Source organism: Sorex araneus, chromosome 1 (genome assembly GCF_027595985.1).
Source record: "Sorex araneus isolate mSorAra2 chromosome 1, mSorAra2.pri, whole genome shotgun sequence".
Classification (NCBI taxonomy): Eukaryota; Metazoa; Chordata; class Mammalia; order Eulipotyphla; family Soricidae; genus Sorex; species Sorex araneus.
Window position 1 is genome coordinate 399,011,244 of NC_073302.1, and position 21,706 is coordinate 399,032,949.

General features: G+C 36.5%; 1 protein-coding gene across 1 annotated transcript in view; it reads left to right on the plus strand.

The window, feature by feature from the left end:
- SEMA3C (semaphorin 3C) overlaps positions 1-21,706 on the plus strand; it is a 182,749-nt gene that overhangs the window by 126,123 nt on the left and 34,920 nt on the right. The window contains exon 12 of the mRNA XM_055134964.1: positions 7,032-7,254. Coding sequence (XP_054990939.1) covers positions 7,032-7,254 — 223 coding nt within the window. The remainder of the gene's footprint in view (positions 1-7,031; positions 7,255-21,706) is intronic.

The window sequence follows — 21,706 nt, forward strand, 5'->3', positions numbered from 1 at the left end:
ATACCTGCTCAGAGGAGCATATGATGTTTCAATTATAAACGCAGATACATCACAGTTAGTAACCTGAAATCAAACATTTTGAAGCACCACGGTTCACCATAACTGCAAATCAGGAGCTTTTAAATTCTGACTTCAGGAAAAGTCTCACTTGTCCTACCCTATTTTGGGGTCATTACCCAAATGGCAACTCCGAAGGACTCTGAGGATGACAGTGAGAAAAGAATTCATGTTGACTCATGGCTATTCTCTATAAATATAGAGATATATAAATGCTTTCTAGCAAAGCGTTTGCTAGATAGAAAATTCTTAATAATAGAAAATTCTTCTAATGCCCTACTTTTGGCTCCTAAAGGGGAAAATTTATTTTTCCCCTGTTTGAAAGCTGTACAGAATAAACCAGGGCTTCAGGACACACATCTGGAGCAGACTCCATGAAAAAAGGGTGTAGTCAGTATTTGAGACATATTTCTATAATGTGGTTTCTTACATCTGGTGCTGAGACCAGAGCAGCTCCTTTAAATTAAAAAAATTGTCAGTTGAGTGATCCTTTGGGAGTAAAAAAAGGCAGGGTGGAGAAATGACCTCTGGAACTCCTCCTGGAAAAGCATACCTCCTTGATTATTTGGTCCCTCCACCCTGTACTGAGCAACACTCCGTGAAGTCAGGTTTCTGATTCAGAATGGGCAGTGCATTTCCACCCTGCCGTCCCTGAGATTCCAGGATTGAATATCCTGCTCATGTAACCAGAAGACCTCCAGCCAAGTAATCCCAAAGCTTCCCTCTCCTTCAGGGTTAAGAATGTTGCTTCTGAAGTCTTCCCAATGACGGATCAACGTTATTTCCCCTCTACAGTAGCTCAGTTGCCAGGTCAACCTCATAAATAAATGACTGGATTCCAAGGAAATGACACTGGCAGAAATCGTATACTCTCATTCTAATGTTCCCTGTAGATCCTTCTTTTAAGTCAAATTTGATAGCTGTGTTAGCAGACTGCATCTGCCCAACCAGCAAGCCCTAGTCAGTAGGAAGAAGTCTGCCAATTGTGTCATAATGTTTTTCCATAAGTAATTCGCTTGTGGAAGAAACAAGACACCTTTGGTATGTTGCAAAGGGCAGCCAAAGACTACAGATTCCCTCTGTGGCTGAGCTAACATATTACATTGGTCTGTTGCAACATGCATAAAGCTTTTTAGAAGATTTTGTTTGCATATAATATCCTGTTAAAGCAGGACCTAATAAAAAGTGTTCAGTTTTGACATCTATTTATATGTAGAGCAGGACCATCTGCCTTTGTGACTTTTTAGCAAACCTGGTACCACGTATAACCAAGTAACATAGAAAATGCATGATCTGCATACTTAGTGTGGCAAGAAAAGGTCCCTAGCTAATGCTTTTTTCCCCTTATTGCACATGCATTATGCATTATTGTTATTCTTACATCTGATTTATATCTATTTTAACTCTTTAATAACATTCAATACAGAATATATACATGTAAGACATGTGTACATATAAAGTCAATCATATTTTTCCCAATTATTATGTAAAACATGAATAAAGAAAAAACCTTATTGCAGTCTAGAGAGATTTTTTGGAGGTCAACCTTGTTTGGAAAGGCATACTAAAATTATTAGATTGAGTCATTCCACATGGATAAGTTGTATAAGAAAGGATGTTACAGGCAAAGTTTGCAGCATAGATTAAAAGGCAAATATAGAAATCAATGAGCCTTAGAGCCCTTCATGGCCTGGTATGACAGCACAGAAGTGGGTTTGGAGGATAAATATACAGAAGGTGAGTCAGCCAATGCAAAATGTGAGTTTATAATGCAGTTCTTTGGATATGTAATAAAGTACCAGTAACCCCCCAAAGACCCAAGAGTGGACTTTTGGGCCCCTCAGCACTGCCTGAATTGGCTCTATCCACTTAGAACTGCTGGGTGTGCCCCCTACAACTAACGTAAATTTCAAATGCATTCCCTAGCTTGCTTAGGATTTGCATGTAAGATCAATTTCTCTCAGGATACATATTTCAAAGACATTGAGAGAAAGTAGCTGGAATGCGACTAACTTCATTTACTTATCTAGTATTAAGTTTGCCTTTTTAAGTAACATCTAGAATATGAGTTGATACTCATATTCCAAGTGTTTAAGCTTCCCTTGATCATCTAGCTACTCCTTCTCTGACGAGTTTCACCTTTATTTTCTGCTGTTTTCAGACTCAACTCCTTCTTTCTTCTAACTTTTACTCGATTATCTAAAATTCTCCTGGAGTTAAGTTCCTTAAATACTGCACATTTTGTCTGTGTGTCTCCAAATGGCTTCACTGACACATTCGGTCTTCAGGGCTTTTCTTTTTCTGAATCTGTCTTAAAAATACTAAATCGTGAAGATAGCACAAGGGGCTGGAGCCCAGGCCTTGCTTCTTTAAGGCCCCAAGTTCAGTCCCTGATAATGTATGCTCATAACATCTCTCCATACTACTGGTTGTAGTCCTGGGCCCCCAGCATTGCTCGACCTGAGCTTTGAACCAACTAGACAGACTAATGAGTTTTACCAGGGGTGACTTCCTTATCCTTCAAGCAAAAGAAAAAATACTGTCTCTTAAATATATGACAATTGAGTATGAGTAAAGCTGTTCCTTTATATTTGTCTTAAACTATTCTTATATATGTGTCATTTTGCTTTGAATATGTTCACCTTTCTTACTAGAATATTGTGTCTCAAAAGCAAAGGAAGACTTATTCTTTTATTTTGTTTATTTGGGGGGAGCATCAGGTGTTACTCCTGCCTTTACACTCAGGATTCATTCCTGGCATTACTCAGGGAACCATATGGAGGCCAGAGACTGAACCCATATCAGCACACACAAGACACGTGCCCTACCTGCTGTACGATCATTCTGGTCCCAAGCTTCTTATTTTTTTTATACCTTACTAGGCGATTTAAAAATGTATATTGAATAAAATAATATAAATTATAGGAAGATATTAATACTTAAAAAGAGCAATAGAAATGAGGCCAACTACTGGGAAGCATCAAATGAACTGCAGAAATATAGTTAATGGAATAACAAATGTGTAAAAACACCTACAGATATGAAAACTTAGTCAAGAGCAATCATTGCTGACATGTCTGTAACATGGCATTTTTATTGTTCCTAAATTTTCACCTAAAACTAGTGATCCAAGGACTCCAAATATCTTTACTCAAAAATGAAGCGTTATCACTGCTTGATAAACAGAAAGCCAGAAGTGGAGACAAATAAGCACTTAAAGGAGAAGTTTAACCCAAATTACTTAATGTCTGTTTGTAGAGTAAATCACCAGTCTAACGAATGGACAAAGGGCTTATTTTATGGTGGCTCATGGCATTATATTACCTTGAGATTTCTTTGTATCTGCGTTCATGTATCACCACATATCACAAGATGAGGGTTAGGTAGAATTCATCCCACTGATACTTGACAGTATCACACAGAGTAAACTCACAAGTGCAGAGGGACACCCCAAGGTTAGTCAACTTTTCTTATCACAATCACTCATTCCGTGTCTTATCTTCACTATATTTCATGAACTAGTAGAAAAAAATATTGTCTAAAGTAATTATTTTATAAAATAGACAAAAGGAGAAAATTCTTTACTCTGTAGTTTTGAAATAAACTCTTACCAGTAGATGGCTTGCTTCTGAGCAAAAAGTTTATTATGAGTATAAACAAAAGTCACAAATGAGGAGCAATTGGATGAATAGAAAAAAAGTGATTTGTGTTTATTGGGTTGAATATCCATTTAATAATAATAGTTTAAGAATAAAGATATTGAACTTTAAAATAAGGTAAATTTAATAATAATAACAGTAGTTTGGGACCACTGAAGAATACTTAATACGTATTTAATGATCATTTTGTTAAACCCTGAAACGAGACATATATATATATGCAAACTTCTCACATATGAAAATAATTACTATTCAAATAAATTGAATAGTGTCCACCTAGCTAGATCAGTGAGTAAAGCATGAGACTTTCAAATAAATTGCATAGTAGTATGTGCTAATGTTGGGTTTTCTGAATCATAGAAGTGAGAATTTTGCAAGTATTTAAGGAGATATCTCAGCTTAGCATGCTATATTAGTGGTGTTTCATGAAGGGAAGGCACTATTTTAATTGCCCATTTATTTGTTCTTTCCATGTTTTCATTTAGTGAGCAATGTATTTCCCTTTTTCCAATTGGTGTGAAGAGTAATGGTAGAAAATATTCATAATCCTACACTTTTCAAAAGGGTGGAATTCAGCCATCAGTTTTGAACACCCACAAATGAATTCTTTGTCTTCATTTGGCTTTCACTCTTGGAAATGTATAAACATGTATATTCAAATATAATATTTTTTTTCCTAAAAGCAAAACATCTGAACCCGAAATGAAAATCGAGTTAATGGGATAACAATTGAGAGCTTTAGTTCTGTTGCTTGTGTCATTTTCTCTCTTTTGTGAAGTTGTTTCATTGCTTCTTGAGGCTTTCTACAAAAACAAACTATTTTCTGGCCCTATAAAAATTTTAATGGTTTTAATCAGTCAAAGTTAATCTAAGCGCTGCATGTCAGATGACACAGTGTAAACGAGTGAGGCCGCATGATTAACTTGCTGAGACTCACTTTGCAGTTGTGGTTCTGTCTCTCACTGCCCTAGCATGGGCATTGTCCAGTAACTGTGACAGCAGTTTAACCCAGACTTTCCATGCTTTCATAAGTCCTAGAATTTGTTGTACTTCCTTTCGCTGAATCAACAGTAGAATTTTGGTGAATTCCATATAGAATTCTATGTATATCTTCTCCCATTACTGACTACATGAGTTTATATTCCTGCACAGAACCTAACCACTGGAAATAACTATCTTTTATTTTTATTTTCATATTTTTGCTTTTTTGGCCACACCTGGCGATGCACAGGGGTTACTCCTGGCTCATGCACTCAGGAATTACTCTTGGTGGTGCCCACGGGACCATATGGGATGCTGGAATCAAACCCAGGTTGGCTGTGTGCAAGGCAAAAGCCCTACCCGCTGTACTATTACTCCAGCCCCAGCACTGGAAATAAACTATCCATTGTCACCTTTATACAAGCATAACCTCCCAGTTTGTCACTATCCACAAGCCCGCCTGCTTACTAGAAATACCCAATGCTACTATTGACCATGGCATTTATATCATTGCTTACCTTTTACCTCAGACCTCTGCAAATATAATCATAAAATCTGGAACAAGATTGCTTTTGTTTCAAGATGTTGCAGAGTACATTTTTTCTGAAAGTAAATATAAATTGACAAATGTTTGATAGGGTCAGACAAATATTGTTTGTTTTAAAAGATTACACCGATAGCTTTGCTCATATAACTTAACACTTGGATTCCATTAGTGAGTTTGAGTTCCAAGCTTCAGCAACTCCCAGCTTACCCTTGAGTTTGGCCTCAAATGCCCTATAAATGTAATCTTCTCCTCCAAGGCCCTTGTCATATTCTTTTTCCAGAACTGCTAACGTTGTCCAGCAGCTCATTTTCAAATCATATTATTGCTGTGTCTCTGCCCCTTTGAACTCAAGGATTTGACTAGTTCCTCTCTCAGCCAGAATCAAGGCCCGATGCACCAAAATTGAATAGAAGATATAATAGATGTTTTAAGCTCCAAATAGATACTGTCATGCATCTACTATTTCTTGACTTTGAGAGTACAGCCATGAAGAGAACATGCCAAGTTATGGAAAACATTTGCCTACATTCAAGAGGCCATACCGGCAATTTAAGATTCAAATATATAGCTAAATTATTTAGGGCGGAAGAAAAATACAGTTGTCTAAGTATTTGAAGATTATGTGGGTGCTATTTTTAATGTGTTATCACCTTTAAGGATGTAATTTTTGAATGGAAATTTGATGGAGGTAAAAGAAAGAACGTAGAGCTGGGGAACAGTAAATTTCAAGGTGCTAATGGTAGAGCACGCATAGGATTCAAGAAGAGCAGGGTCTACCGTGGGAGTGATAGACACAGATCAGACATTTGGGGCTCATAGGTCGTGCTAAGCTGTTGCAGTTTTTTTTTTTTTTCCGAGTGTCAGGGAAGTCATTGAAGTCTTTTTCAAAGTGGAATTATAGGGTTTTATTTACAGCCTCCAATCCAACTTCACAGATTCTTCATTTAGGAGTAGGGAAGAGATGGAATAAAACACTTGTATATATCAACTTCCTGGTTGAATCGAATATTGTAATCTAAATTTTTTGCTAGTAGCAGCCTTTGATTATATGTAAAAATAATTTTGTTTTGTGTTGGTCTAATAATACATCCTGACACAGAAGAAGTGTATAGAAAAGAGATAGAAAATTGATGGATAAAAGTAAAAGAAGTCGGGGCTGGAGAGATAGCACAGCGGGTAGGGCGTTTGCCTTGCACGCGGTCGACCCAGATTCAAATCCCAGCATCCCATATGGTCCCCTGAGCACGGCCAGGGGTAATTCCTGAGTGCAGAGCCAGGAGTAACCCCTGTGCATCACCAGGTGTGACCAAAAAAGCCAAAAAAAAAAAGTAAAAGAAGTCATATGTAAAAATGCGACTGGCTGTCCAGAAGGCAAACAGGAAAAATAGGATTACTAACTTTACTCAAATAATTAGGTTATAAGTATGTCTGTTTTTCTTCTAGAAAACTAACACTATAATTAGGTTCATTTATCCTCATCTAAGTATATTAAGTAAATATACTTAAAACTTGAACTATTAAAGATTTTTAGGGGCTGGAGTGATAGCACAGCAAGTAGGGCATTTGCCTTGCACGCGGCCGACCCGGGTTCAAATTCTAGCATCCCATATGGTCCCCTGAGCACCACCAGGGGTGATTCTTAGTGCATGAGCCAGGAGTGACCCTGTGACCCAAAAAGCAAAAAAAAAAAAAAAAAAAGACTTTTAAATGAGAGGAGACCCTTTGATTAACTTAATTCCTTGGGAATTTTTTTTTAATTTTTATTTTATTTATTTTTTTAATTTTAGTGCCCTGGAGGAGCATTTACACCCAATATGCGAACCACCAAGGAGTTCCCAGATGATGTTGTCACCTTTATTCGAAACCATCCTCTCATGTACAATTCAATTTACCCAATCCACAGAAGACCCTTGATTGTTCGTATAGGCACCGACTACAAATACACAAAGATAGCTGTGGACAGAGTGAACGCTGCTGATGGCAGATATCATGTCCTGTTTCTAGGAACCGGTAAGTCTTTGAGCTCAAATTTTATGTGTAGTAAAGTGTACTGGGTAATGGGTTGAGTTGACAGCTCTGGCAGTAAAAGATGCTTGGCAGTGCCCAGCTGTGCTTACAGACTGAGCTCTGTCAAAGTGTTCCTGAAAGTGTCCTAGGTAAAGCCCCTTGTTACTTGAATTAATTAAACTCCATAGTTTGTTTCCTTCTAACTCACTCCGAGAGAGAGTTTATAGATCTATAAGATTGAGTTAAACTCCTTTTTATGGTTGTTGTTTTGTTTTCTTTTGCTTATTTTTTTAAATTCTTTTGTTTTTCTGTGACATGTTTTAATGTCCTATTTTTCAGACAAGGAAACAGAACTTACAGAACTTGCTTAAAGTACAAAAATACTTTCCACATCACAAAGCTAATTGTACACAGGGCCAAGATTTGGCTCTTGAATCTGAGGTTTATTTCTTAGGATTCCATATACTCAAGTGATTTTAGTACCAAGCAAATAGGATAAAAAGACATTTTCTACTGTTCAAAATAAATCTACTATGAATAGATAGATACAAATAAATATATAGATAAGTATATTTTGTTCCACATATGTGGTCCCTGACACATCATATAGTAAAGCATATTGATTGAGCCAAATAAAAGGAGATTACTGATCATATCTAGGTAAGTTATTTAAACTGAAGTAAATTCTGTGACTTTCTTGTTTGTTTGAAGGCCATACCTGGCAATTCTCAGGGGTTACTCCTGGCTCTGCACTCAGAATTTACTCCTGTTAGTGTTAGGGTTGCATATTTTTTCCACTGGACCATATTGGATGCTTGAGATAAAACCCAGGTTGCCTGCATGCAAGCCAATTGCCTACCTGCTATATTATATTTCCAGCCCAATTCTGTGAATTTTCATAAATATATGTTGTTGTGTTCTACCAGAAATAATGAATCTGATAGATATATAGGTTCATAATTTAGAATATACATTTTAAAGTTAATTTAATAACTAAATGTGAATAATTTTATTATAATAAGAGTACTAAAATATATCCACAATTTCTAGTTTGCCAACTTAATAGACAAATCAAGTATAGATATTCTGGTTATGGAACTAAAAATACAGAATAACCATTCTCATATATTCTAGAATAGTGGTTCTCAAAATAGATTATTAGGCTAGCATAATCAATAGACCCAAGAACCAAGATTTGAAAGAAATGGAGACGCTTGGGCATCAGCCCAGTGCTCAGAAAATGAGACTGAACACTTATGTTAAAATGAAGTCTTGAGGCAAATCTGACAACTTAAACTCAAGTGCAAAATACTCTAGTTCGCTTGTTAGGGAGCAATTTTTTCCAATATCTCTGAATAACTTGCCATCCATTGTTTCTTATATTCAAGTATCACAGCTACTTCATACAGTTAGTTTTCTACTAGTCCAATCACCTGCATCACCTGTCATCCTGTTGCTCATCAATTTGCTCAAGTGGGTGCCAGTAACATCTCCATCCGTTCCTGTCAAAAGCTAGCATGCCCAATGGCATCTACTCACTCCAGGAACATGAAGAGCATCAAACCGTTTTAGTATCCTCTCCTTACTTACCTTCCCAACGCTGCCATATTGGGTGCTCTTTCAGGGTCAAGGGAATGGGGCCCATTATTGTTACAAATTTTGGCATGTTGAATACGCTATGGGTAGCTTGCCAGGCTCTGCTGTACGAGCAGGATACTCTTGTTAGCTTACCGAGCTCTCCAAGAGGGATGGAAGCTCCAGGAGATTCTGCATTGCTCTCTTCCAGAAACTTTGTTTTATAGTCTCTGGATCTTGGCTGTTGATGAGATTACATGGTGCTGGGGGCAGTTTGTGGGTGTGGCTGCCAAGCTACTGGAAAACGGGGACCTGGGTGGAGGAGGCTCAGTCCTGATCTGAGCACGCTTGGAGATCTCAGCCATGGGTCTCGCATACCTGGGTTCCTCTGTCAGTTTCTTCATTGGTGAGGCTAATCTGAGCGTGTGGAGAGTGACCTTGAACATGGCTGTGGCTGTGTTCTGGAGGTTTTCGGTTGCCAGGGCTCTGCTTAAGGCAGGGAGGAAAACTCAACCCACCCCCCTCCGAGGTGCCCTGGTGAAAACAGCCTGGTGCAGGGGCAGGAGATTCTACTATAGTCTAATAATATAATAAAATGTGTTTATAAACCTTATTTTAAGATGTGCAGAGGTGCACATTTTTATTTTACTTTATTGCATTTTTATTTTAGTCATATAGAACAAATTGTACTTAGACTTCAGTCACTTGAAAATGTAGGTATTTCTTTCCTAATTAATAAAACTTCCTAAATGTTATTTTCCCTTTTGTTTTGCAAAGTGCTATTTTCCTCATAAGTTGCTTTTTGTTAACTTGTTTATTTTTATATTTACTCCAAAGGTATAAATATTCTGTTCTTCTATGATCGTAATTTGTGTTGGTTTGAGATTGAAAATATTTTGACATGTTCTGTTTTTGCGTCCTTGCATACTTGGTTGCGTTTTTTTCCACTGGTTCATTCTTTGTCCCATACACGAGGAATAGTTCTTCCTTCTTTGACATTTACTTTTTCTTTCATTTTATTCTCTGTATCTGGAGGAGTCTCCAATGCCAATTACATTCTTTATTGACTGTTTTCTTTGATTTCCTCCTCCACAGAATCCTTGACTTAGAAACTTTAGCAGGGTTAATGACATGATGCTAGATCAGAAACTTCACCCATTGTCATCTCTACAGCTGATTTTACTAGGGTGTTAAATATTCTCCTGATAAGATAATACAGTGGTAGTGGTTTTTAACCATTTAAATAACTTCGTTCATTCCTTTTAGCACTTGCCACTATATATTCTCTCTCCTTACCTGTTGTTTCAACCACACTCACCTAAATCCCCTTTTTTCTCATTTCTTCTCACTTTCCTTCATCGATCTTTCTTTCTTTTCCCTGTGTTATATTTTCTGAATTCTTCTTCACAGTTGTCTTCTTTTACATATCTTTCATCATTTTATTTATTTTAGTTCCTTCTCTATGCAAACAAGTCCCAAATTTAATGTCTAACCATTGTAATTCTGAGTTCAGTATTTGCTATAACAATTTACTATAAGTGAAATAGTATAACCCACTAGCATTTAGAATATTATACTTCAGCCTCAATTTATTCACTCATCATTCTCAATTGTCTCCCCAATTTTATTCTTATATCATTACACTCCTCACAAATTTCTATTTATCCTTGTCATATCATTTCTTTCTAGTCATAGAGATCGTAAGTTCATACTCGGCATAGCTGGTAAATTAATTCAGAGTGCTTTTAAATGAATTGAAAATCACAACTATGTCCATTGTTGCTCAAATAATGAAATAAATTCATAACTACCTGAATAAAGTAATTATCATTTGCTTGTAAATTGTTTTCTCCAAAGAAGTAACTTCCAAACAGTAATTGCAGGAGCCAGAGTCTTAGTACAGTGAGTGGGGCATTTGATTTGCATGCCAGGGTGATGGGGTTTGACTCTTGGCATCACATAGGGGCCCTTAAGCCCTTCCAGGAGTAATTCCTGAGTGCACAGCCAGTAGTAACCCCTGAGCATTGCCAGATATGCTCCACCCACCCCCCCAAAAAAAAGTTGTTTTCAGCCTTTGCTCAGATCATCTGGTATAAAGTTTGCATTTGATAAAATTTTATTTTCTGGAATAAGATGGTTATCCTGAATCATACCTCTCCCTGAAATCTGCTAATAAGAGGAAAATGTTCTTTAAAACCTTCCTGTAATAATGCTGAAAATTTAAATCACAGTTTGATGTTTTTATTCATGGAAGTCTACATAAAATTTACAGATATCATGGATAGAATGTTTAGGTCTTTAAAAACAGCATAACAATATATCTTTAAATAGAAGGCAATAAGAAACATGCTTTTACCCAAACATTCTACTGCATGCATGTATGACTCCTTGCTCTTTATGTGTGGTACTTTAAACATTTGTCATTTTGAGAAACAGTATTTAGTCATTTATTCTTGCATATAGTGGGAATTGGGCTAATGACTGCTTACAAATCCAGAAGTATTTTGATCAGTTGAATAGGAATTTGGAAGCTATGATAATTCATATGCCAGCAGCATTTTTAGTGCAAGTGGGAACTTTAGCCATAGTCCTTTAGTTGGACTTATAATCAATTAGACAATACCGTAACTTATAATTAGAAATTAAGTGAATTCATTTCACCTGCACATTCATATAAAATAATTTTTCCTAGCTAATTACTGGACAGCTGCTGAAACTTATTCAAAAGGGTAGCCCTCTGTGTTTATTTGCTATTAAAGGTAAATGGCATAGCCTTTTCTAAAATGAAGCTCCAGAGAATCAGAGATCTCTAGTCCCATATTTCTTAGTTTCTTGTGTCTAAATGTCTTAGGATTTATAAAATAAGTCCTAGGTGTTACCAAATTCCCAAATACCAGAGACTTCTCATGTTAGTCGTGTGAGTTCAATGGTAAATGATCTGTTATTACAGTTAGATTATTATAGTGAACCACTCTAGTTGACTTCAGAGGCTGGCAATTTGGCTATATACTCTTGTTGCCCTGCCTCTCTTGTGTGCTGACAGATGCCAGAATTAGATGAATAAATAGATATATGAACCCATAAATAAGTACATAGATAGACAAATATATGGGTTTTTACCTTTTCTCTTTTATTCCTAACCCTTAATATTATCAATGTATGGTCTAAATGTCAGTCAACTACAACCCAGACCAAATCAAACCCATTGATACATTTCCATAAACTAAAAATATTATGTATTTAATATTTTAAAATAATAATAAAAATAACTTGTGAGTAAAAGTTATGACTTTTTGGAGTTCAGATTTAATTAATTAGGTGTTATTTGATTACAATCACATCCATAATTTATTTTTTGCTCATGAATGCTTGCAAGCCTCATAGCGGAGTTGAATAATTACCTTAGACCTTTTAGCCAATGAAGTCTAAGATTTTTATTAATTGGTATTCCCAGAAACATTTTTTCTGACTATGTATTTGTTATTTAACTATATGTATAATTTTATACAAATTGATACTTCTTACAGTGTTTTTTATCAAGAAACTATAATATATATAAGTTTCCTAATTTTCCCATACATTCTTGTTATTCTCCCTTTTAAAAAAAATATCATGTTTAGAAAAAAAAAGTATATAGCTTAAAATCAGTACCTACTTTTGGTCATAATATTTTTATTTGGGATATTTTGTTTGCTTATTTTAGTTCTCAGTTTTAGGGCTCTGGATATTTTTATGTTGTGTATATATATTTATATGTATGCGTGTATTTATATATTTATATGTGTCTTTAGGAAGGGCTGTAAAACAGCAGACAAGTGTTCTCACAGGATTAACATTTCTATTTTAACTTTGCCACCTACTGCTTATATCCAGGACATTTGTCCAAAGCCAACTGCATTGCACTGTGGGAGAGATTTTTGCCTATTTTCCTTTGTTTCTAAAGTTATGAAAATATTTAAGTTTCTGGGTCAGCTTCAGACATATTCTGTCAGTTTTACATTGTTAGTATTCTTCATGAATCAGAAAGACATTTGGCTTCTGATTTAAAAAAAAAAAAGCAAGAATGTTCTTATGAATGGCTGTTAGAGGTTTAAAATGATTTAATGTCATTATGACTTTTTCTTTTAAATATAAGGCTGATATGTATAGTATTCTGCCAAAATTCTTATGTATTATGTAGTGTTTTATGCTTCTTGGTAGCTTCCGTTGAACTGGTTGAGTACTAAATTGGAATGTTGGCTCCAGCAAGTCCTTTAAAAGTTTGGAGTTTTGAAGTATGTGCCACATATGTGACTAAACCCTTCCCATGTTTGCCTTCCAGAGTTATAGGATGACTGCCTTCATGGTGACTAACCCTTTCTGGCAGTCGCGTGTTTTGGAATGGCACATTTAATGAACCGCAGACCAAGCATTTTGATTTCTAAGGAACTTCTTAAAACACTCCATGTAAAATCTCAGAGCTGGAGCAAAGCATTTGAGTGCAGGAAAGATTGCTTTCCGTTAGATGTTGTGCCTGAATGTCACTCTAAGAAAAATGCCTAGACTCCACCCCCGTTCCTGAGGAGTAAGGAACAAATCCTCTTATAAGTCACTCATTTTTAATAGCATCATGGTTCACTGCTTTCGAAAGCAGAATCTGGAAACTTCTGAGAATTTACGAGGACTCTGCAGGGATTTTCACTGTAGGGAATACTAATGGAACGATAACTAAATTGACAGGAGAAAAAATGATGAATTATGGTGTGGTATGGCATGCTCATGTGGAGGAGAGCAAGAAGAGAGGATATGTGACCAAAAGGGAATGGTGGTCCACATGGCAATTGCTAATTATGAGAAACTTACTTCTATTTAAATTGTATCTTTAAGAAGACAGTTTATTGAGAATAAATATTTGACTAAGTGCTGAAAAGAATTAACTTGAAAACCCTTCATTCCTTTAAGTTGTTCTTTTAAAGGTAAAGATAGGTTCTTTTAAAGGCATCTTTAAAAACTTCACAAAATAGTTATATAAAGGGCTGGAACGATAGCCCAGCGGGTAGGATATTTGCCTTGCTGCGGCCGACCGAGGTTCAATTCCTCCGTCCCTCTCTGAGAACCTGGAAAGCTACCAAGAGTATCCAGCCCCCACGGCAGAGCCTGGCAAGCTCCCCCTGGTGTATCAATATGCCAAAAACAGTAACAACAAGTCTCACAATGGAGACGTTACTAGTGCCCGCTCGAGCAAATCGATGAACAACAGCACAACAGTGCTACAGTGCTACAGTTATATAAATGGTAATTTTGTGATGTCTGAGCAAAAGTTGTGTCACCCCTAGGAGCCCATGCTATTTTAATCAAGACCCCCACTCCAAATAAATTTTGTTTTGTTACTTTTCCTGGAATACACATTTACTTAGTATTTCACTATAAAAATACATTTTGAGCTTCTGAAATAATCGTATTATATTTATAATGAAGCTAATTAAATACACTTGTCATGGTTACCCTTTTCCAGATATGTCACTGGATCTTGTGAACCCTTATTGATAGGGATTGGGAGATTGTTGGTTCTATAGAATACAAGGAAAGTTGTCAGATTTATGCAATATATCTGCAGTTAGTTCTAGACTCACGTCTCATTCATAGTTGTCACCTAGTAGATATTCTAATGAATGAAAAAACGGAATGATTTTACCAGCAACTGTGCTTAGGCAAAAGCTCACTAAATTAAGTTTACATACATGTTTAGTAAAGAGTACAGCCAGCACACAACTCTATTGCCTGATTTAATGTTCTAGGAATTTTTCCTGTACCTTTTTCCTCAATTAGCATCACTACATTATATTGTTCTCCTTTTAGGAAGTTAAAGTGATTTTCTATATTTTTATCCTTTTGCAGCAAATGAAATGTCACACATGTCATAATGACACTGTCCATACATTGCATTCAGCATTAACATAAAAGCTGCATTGTTTGAGTGACATCACTCACACTGACTCCTAATCTTCAAATGAACAAGATGCACAGTGAAAGGTGACAGCACAGACTGAACAGACTGGATTTATGGTCGAAGTACCTATGCTAGTGCATAGACTATGAATCTTCTATTTTAATGTCATTTGCCACATACTAAGGGATGAAGTAGCTAATGTTTGGGAGTGGACGGGAGGTCAAACAAGATGTCAAAATGAAGTAAGATTTCACTTTGATTGTTTATTTAATTTGCATTCATTACTGAATCTTCATTAATTTCAAACTTGTTTTAAAATAGGATTTATAGCTGTGTTTAAAATTCTCTTTATATGTACCAGAAGTCATATAATTGTCTTGAGCATGCTTTTGTATCATTAAAATGAGACTTTCTGTTTTGAAAATATGAAAGATTTTAGACAAGGTAGTAAGGCCACTCACCTAGAGGAGAGATAGCAATGTTTCGTTCTGTAACCCTGATTTTCTTACTATTTAGTCATTGATATTTTCCTCAATGAAAACAGATATAGTCAAACATTTTTTCCTGTCTGTTGTCTGCATTTCACTTTTCACTTGTATGAATGCAAGACAGTGCTCTAGCTTAAAGACTTTAATTTATAAAGTCTGTTGTCTGCATGTTATACAGAAATAACTGCACTGTGTTTTTGTTCTTTATGTGCTGCCAAGTTTCCCTGAGGCAGACTTGGCAGCCTTTGTCTTTAAGAGACTTCACAGACCACTCAACCAGGCAAAGTCTCCTCTCAATGACTACCTAAAGGAAGTCAGTAGCACTCTGATAATTGCAGGCGAGATTTTTGTGAAGCCCACTATAACAAAACTATTTTTTATTGAAAGGGCAATAATTAAACTCATCAAAGGGAAAAATGTATTGTTTTAAAATAGGAATAGAAGAAGAAATTGGAAAAAAAAATTTCAAACTGAATTTTCTTAGGTAAGGGTGCCACATTAGAGTCATATATTTTTCACTTTGCTTAATTATATATTTTCTCTAATCTTCCACTAATGTGGAAAAACAAAGATTTCAAACCTTTATATTATACCCAGAACCTGTTTTTATACTCAGCACACATTTCCTTCTTAAAAGAAAAAGTGTTTGAATATATGATCAGTGTTGTAGGTTTGAAGTCTTCAACCCAGACAGAGGGCCAACTAGAAAAATCTCTCACAGATCCTGAGATGAGAGAATTTTTCTGAAAAATCTAGATGTATTCATTTAATCCTACAACTTCTTAAAAGTAGCAGACCTTTTATTGCTCTTGTCAAGGGAGATGTGACAATGGAACACATGTCAGAGAGATATAGACTTTATTGACTTCGAAGATAGAAGGAGGGCACCATAAGCCAAATAATTCAGATAGTCTCTAAAAGCTGGAAAATGCAAGAAATTTCCAGAAATAAAATCACCCTGCATGCTCTGTGAGATCCATATTATAATTATAGTCCAGTGTACTATCAGAATAATAAATCCATCTTATTTTAATGTACAGAATTGCTGGCAATTTTCAGCAATTGTAGCACAAAGCAATGCAACTAATTCTTAAATTATAACTTAATTAAAAATGCTAAAATAAAATTATTTTTATGCTTCTTAAAATTTTCTTAAAATACATGCAGGAGAAAGAGTTTAGGAGTTAAGTTGCTTGCCTTGCATGCTGCCGATCACAGTTTGATCCCTGAAGTAATAACATATGTTCCCACAAGTACCACCTGATGCACTCCTAATCTCATAGCCAGAATAGCCCCTGAGCACCAACAGGTTTAGCCCAACCTTTCTCACTTACTAAAATTTATAAAAATGACCAATTTTTATATTCTAAAACTTTTTCAAAAACTTTATTGATTAATGCCAAAAAAGATGGTATGTTACATTCTATAACCCTCAGATAGGACAGAGTTACATAGTAACACAAGACAGAGATATTATGTATTCACTTATTAAAATGTATTGAACAAATCTATACTGCCATTGATGATATATAAAGAATAACAACACACTTTACTCTAGGGAGCTCAATATCCAATGAATATAGCAATTCAAATCAATTCAGTAAATATTATTGGCACCTATTGTATAGCAAGAATTCTTATGAGTGCTTGAAGTACACAGTGAGCCAGATTTAACATTATTGCTAATATGGTGGTTAACTTTACTGAATTAAGAAAAGACCATTATAAAGAAACAAATTATACTGTCATTTGAAGTTAAGTGGCATGGGGAAATTTATAAACAAGGTTCACAGTCTTGGGAAGAATAGAGCTGAACAAATATTTTTTTTTAAATTTATTTATTTTTAATTAGAGAATCACCGTGAGGGTACAGTTACAGATTTATACACTTTTGTGCTTATACTTCCCTCATACAAAGTTCGGGAACCCATCCCTTCACCAGTGCCCATTCTCCACCACCCGTAAACCCGGCGTCCCTCCCACCCTCCCCAATCCCATCTCCCCCCCACCCCACCCTGCCACTGTGGCAGGGCATTCCCTTCTGTTCTCTCTCTCTAATTAGCTGTTGTGGTTTGCAATAAAGGTGTTGAGTGGCCGCTGTGCTCAGTCTCTAGCCCTCATTCAGCCCGCAACTCCCTTCCCCCACATGGCCTTCGACTACAATGTAGTTGGTGATCGCTTCTCTGAGTTGACCTTTCCCCGGAACGTGAGGCCAGCCTCGAAGCCATGGAGTCAACCTCCTGGTACTTATTTCTACAGTTCTTGGGTGATAGTCTCCCACTCTGTTATTCTATATACCATAGATGAGTGCAATCTTTCTATGTCTGTCTCTCTCTTTCTGACTCATTTCACTCAGCATGAAACTTTTCATGCCCATCCACTTAACTACAAAATTCTTGACCTCCTTTTTTCTAACAGCTGCATAGTATTCCATTGTATAGATGTACCAAAGTTTCCTCAACCAGTCATCCGTTCTGGGGCATTCGGGTTTTTTCCAGATTCTGGCTATTGTAAACAGTGCTGCGATGAACATACATGTGCAGATGTTGTTTCGATTGTACTTTTTTGCCTCTCTGGGATATATTCCCAGCAGTGGTATTGCTGGGTCAAATGGGAATTCAATATCTAATTTTTTGAGAATCGTCCAAATTGTTTTCCAGAAGGGCTGAACCAGTCGGCATTCCCACCAGCAGTGAAGAAGGGTCCCTTTCTCCCCACATCCTCTCCAACAGCGGTTGCTTTTGCTGAACAAATATTTTAAATGTAAAAGAATTAAATGAAAAGCTATTTAAGATACCATTGTAAATTTTTCATAAAGAGTAATATAGTAAGACTATATAGTAAGACTTATAACTGAAGAGTCCAGAAAGAAAATAGCCCCTGATACATACTTTAGATAATTTTCTATTGTTACCTAATTGTCATTAAATTAGTGACTTAAAGGTCAAAGAGCACAGTGGTTATGGCACTTGTTTAGCACACAGCGAACTCTGGTATAATCCCCAGCACTGAATATGGGTTCTGTAAGACTGCCAGGAGTGATCCCTGAGCACACAACCAGGAATAAGTCCTAAAGTACAGCCAGATGTTGCCCCAAAACTAAATAAATTAATGTCTCAATGTGATACATATGTATTAATTCATGGTTTCTGTACATGGACAGGATATTTAACTATATTCTCTGTGAAGAGGTCTTATAAAGGGGAACATTAGGTTCTTTAAAATGGTCCTTTTTAGGGGGCTGGAGCGATAGCACAGCGGATAGGGTGTTTGCTTTGCATGTGGCCAACTGGGTTCACTCCCCGGCATCCCATATGGTCCCCCAAGCACTGCCAGGAGTAATTCCTGAGCACAGAACCAGAAGTAACACACCCTGTGCACACCCTGTGCATCACTGGGTGTGACCCCCCCCAAAAAAAAGGTCCTTTTTATGCTTTTTGGAACAACAACAAAAATTGTCAAAAATTGTGGGCTGGAGCAATAGCACAAAAGGTAGGGCATTTGCCATGCACGCGGCCGACCCGGGTTCGATTCCTCCGCCCCTCTCGGAGAGCCCAGCAAGCTACTGAGAGTATCTCACCCGCACAGCAGAGCCTGGCAAGCTACCCATGGTGTATTCAATATGCCAAAAACAGTAACAAGTCTCACATGGAGACATTACTGGTGCCTGCTCGAGCAAATCTATGAGCAACAGGATGACAGTGACAGTGACAGTGACAGTGAAAGATTAAGAAGGATTAACAGGTTTTATAATTATTTAGAAAGAGGAAATTACCTGATAACAGCAGACTTATTTAGGTGGAGGTTGGAAAACAAAAGACTAGACTGTGTTACAGATTTGTGGCTTGACAAATAAATGGGAAAAGTACCATTGCAGATCAAAGGGAAACAGGAATAATGGACAGATTTGGAGAGAAAATAAATTCCTTTTGCATTGCATACTTATCTATTCTTTCCAATGAATGCAGTGCATCCAGGTACTAAACGTATCACCTAAAATACAGTATCTCATTATAATCCCATAGATCACCAGTGAGATAGATTCATTATTCCCATTTTATAGTTGACTAAATTGAGGTTTTAATAGGCGAGATGGCTTGCTTATGGTCTTTAAGTGATTAGTAACAGCAGTTAAGCTCAAGCCCAGGTCTGTCTCACACTGAGTTAAAGATTTGGTGGATCATTCAGTTGAGTAAGCCCAAGAGGGTGTTAGAGTACCTGTGCTTCAGCAGAATAGGCTGTGCTAGAGACGTAGATAAGGCGGTCATTAACAGTGCTAAGTGTCAGCTGAATCCTGACAGCCCTCGAGGTCTCTCTCGGGGACAATGAAGATTAGACTAGCTCTGGAGGGACTCGCTGAATTTGTAGAAAAGTACGAAGTGTTTACCAAGATGATAGAGTGAAGGTGAAAGTAACAGGTGTCCTCCAGAACAGAGGAGCAGACCTATTCCTGCACATGGTCTAAATCTTTATAAGATAAAGCATACAACTTTCATAACAATAAATAAGTTATATTTCAGGAAAAGAATGATAAACAGTTTCAGATGGAACATCAAATTATTTAAGTACATTTTAAAAGAAGTTTCCCAAAAGCTCTTTCCTTTGAACTTGAATAAGTACCTGAAGCAAGTCCTATAGCCACATTCTATAGACAGAGAATCAAATGGTATTATAGGAGGCAGATTTTGTCAAGATTTTACCACTTGTAAGTGCCAAGAACAAAGAATAAATGGAAATGGAGGATAACATTGTGGGTAGTGCTAGGTGAAGTGACAGTATATTTTTCTTTTTATTCATGATGTCCCTCAGGCCTGCCTGAGGACTAGTGATAGCACAATGTAAAAGGCATTTGCCTTGCACGCAGCCAACCGAAGTTTGATTCCTCCATCCCTCTTGGAGAGCCTGGCAAGCTACTGAGAATACCCCACCTGCATGGCAGAGCCAGGCAAGCTACCCGTGACATATTTGATATGCCAAAAATAGTAACAACAAGTCTCACAATGAAGTTGTTACTGGTGCCTGCTCAGCAAATTGATGAACAATGGGACTACAGCGCAGCAGTGCTACAGTACTATTCATGATGTAAAAATTGGTATCAAATGCATATCTGTTCCTGATAGTCAATGGCATAAAGATAGCCATCAAAGATTTTCAAAGGTGCCATCTTCAGCACGTGGATTATTCTTGTGCTATGCCTGCTGCTCCAAAGCAGAGTCAATAACAGTTTTCTGAATTCATATAATAGCTTTAACTTGTCTGCTTTTAAATACTCAAAAGTATTTTGGAGAGTACTATAGAGTATTATAGAGAGTACTCTTGAGTATTGTTTAGTAATAATTAGAACAGAGATTTCATCTAGTTTTATTTATCCTTAAATACATATCTCTTCTCACATTTCTCCAAATAAATCTCTCAATATAATTATTTTTGTTTCACTAAAAAATTTAATAAATGAGAAAATAAAAATCCTGAATTATATTCTCATATTTAAAACCAAAATATGTTTCAGGATTAAGAAGTACGTAAATAGGAAAAGGTAATATATATTTATACAGCTGTAAGATTTCTTACAGAATCTTACACTACAGGTGATATGTAGTATTTCTGAATCAAAACAAAGGAATTTTTAAGCCAAACATAACAGAGACCAAAAGAAAAAAAAAACAACAAATACAGACCAAAGAAACTCAAATAGGTACAGATAGGATTTTGCAGCCAAAATTGCTCGTATCAGTACAATTTTTTTTCCCACCAAATTTAAAGAGAGAAAAATTGGCAAGCATGGAATTTAAAAAACCAAAATGGACCTGTATTAAAAACATAGTATTGTTCTCATACACATATGCCAGAAAACCTGATTATGTTCCTGCTCAATAAAATGTCACAAATAGCTCCACTTGGCTTTTTTTTTGTTATTGTAGTGGAAAGTGCAACATTATATATTGCTATCACAATTTTCAGAAATGTCATTTTATGTTAATTTTATTTAATATCTGCTACAGACCTGAAAAACTGGGACCAGAACAATGGTATAGTGGATAGGGCATTTGCCTTGCCTGTGTCTAATCCAGGGTCCCTTATATATCTCTCCTTATAGTCAAGGAGAGATCAAGAAGTGAACCTTGAGCCCTGAGCACTATAGGATGGGACACAAAAATAAAATCAAAAAACACTATGGTAGGTCTCTCAGATGTTTGACAAGGACTTGGACTTCAGCTGCTTTCTTTAGTATTTTGTCTCCAGTATTTCTGGCAGGGATGGGGCTCAGCGTTTGTCCTCATGCCAAGTTTTCTTAGATTACCAAATGGTAGCAGCAGTTCTAGATCAGGTGGTATAGTGTAGTCTAGCATCAGATGTAGTGAAGTTGCTAAATTTGTCTTCTAAAAATGGGGGGGTGAGGGGGGTAAAATGGTACAATAAATTCAGAAACTCTAGATTCTGATTTTGTGGTTTGCGTTTTATT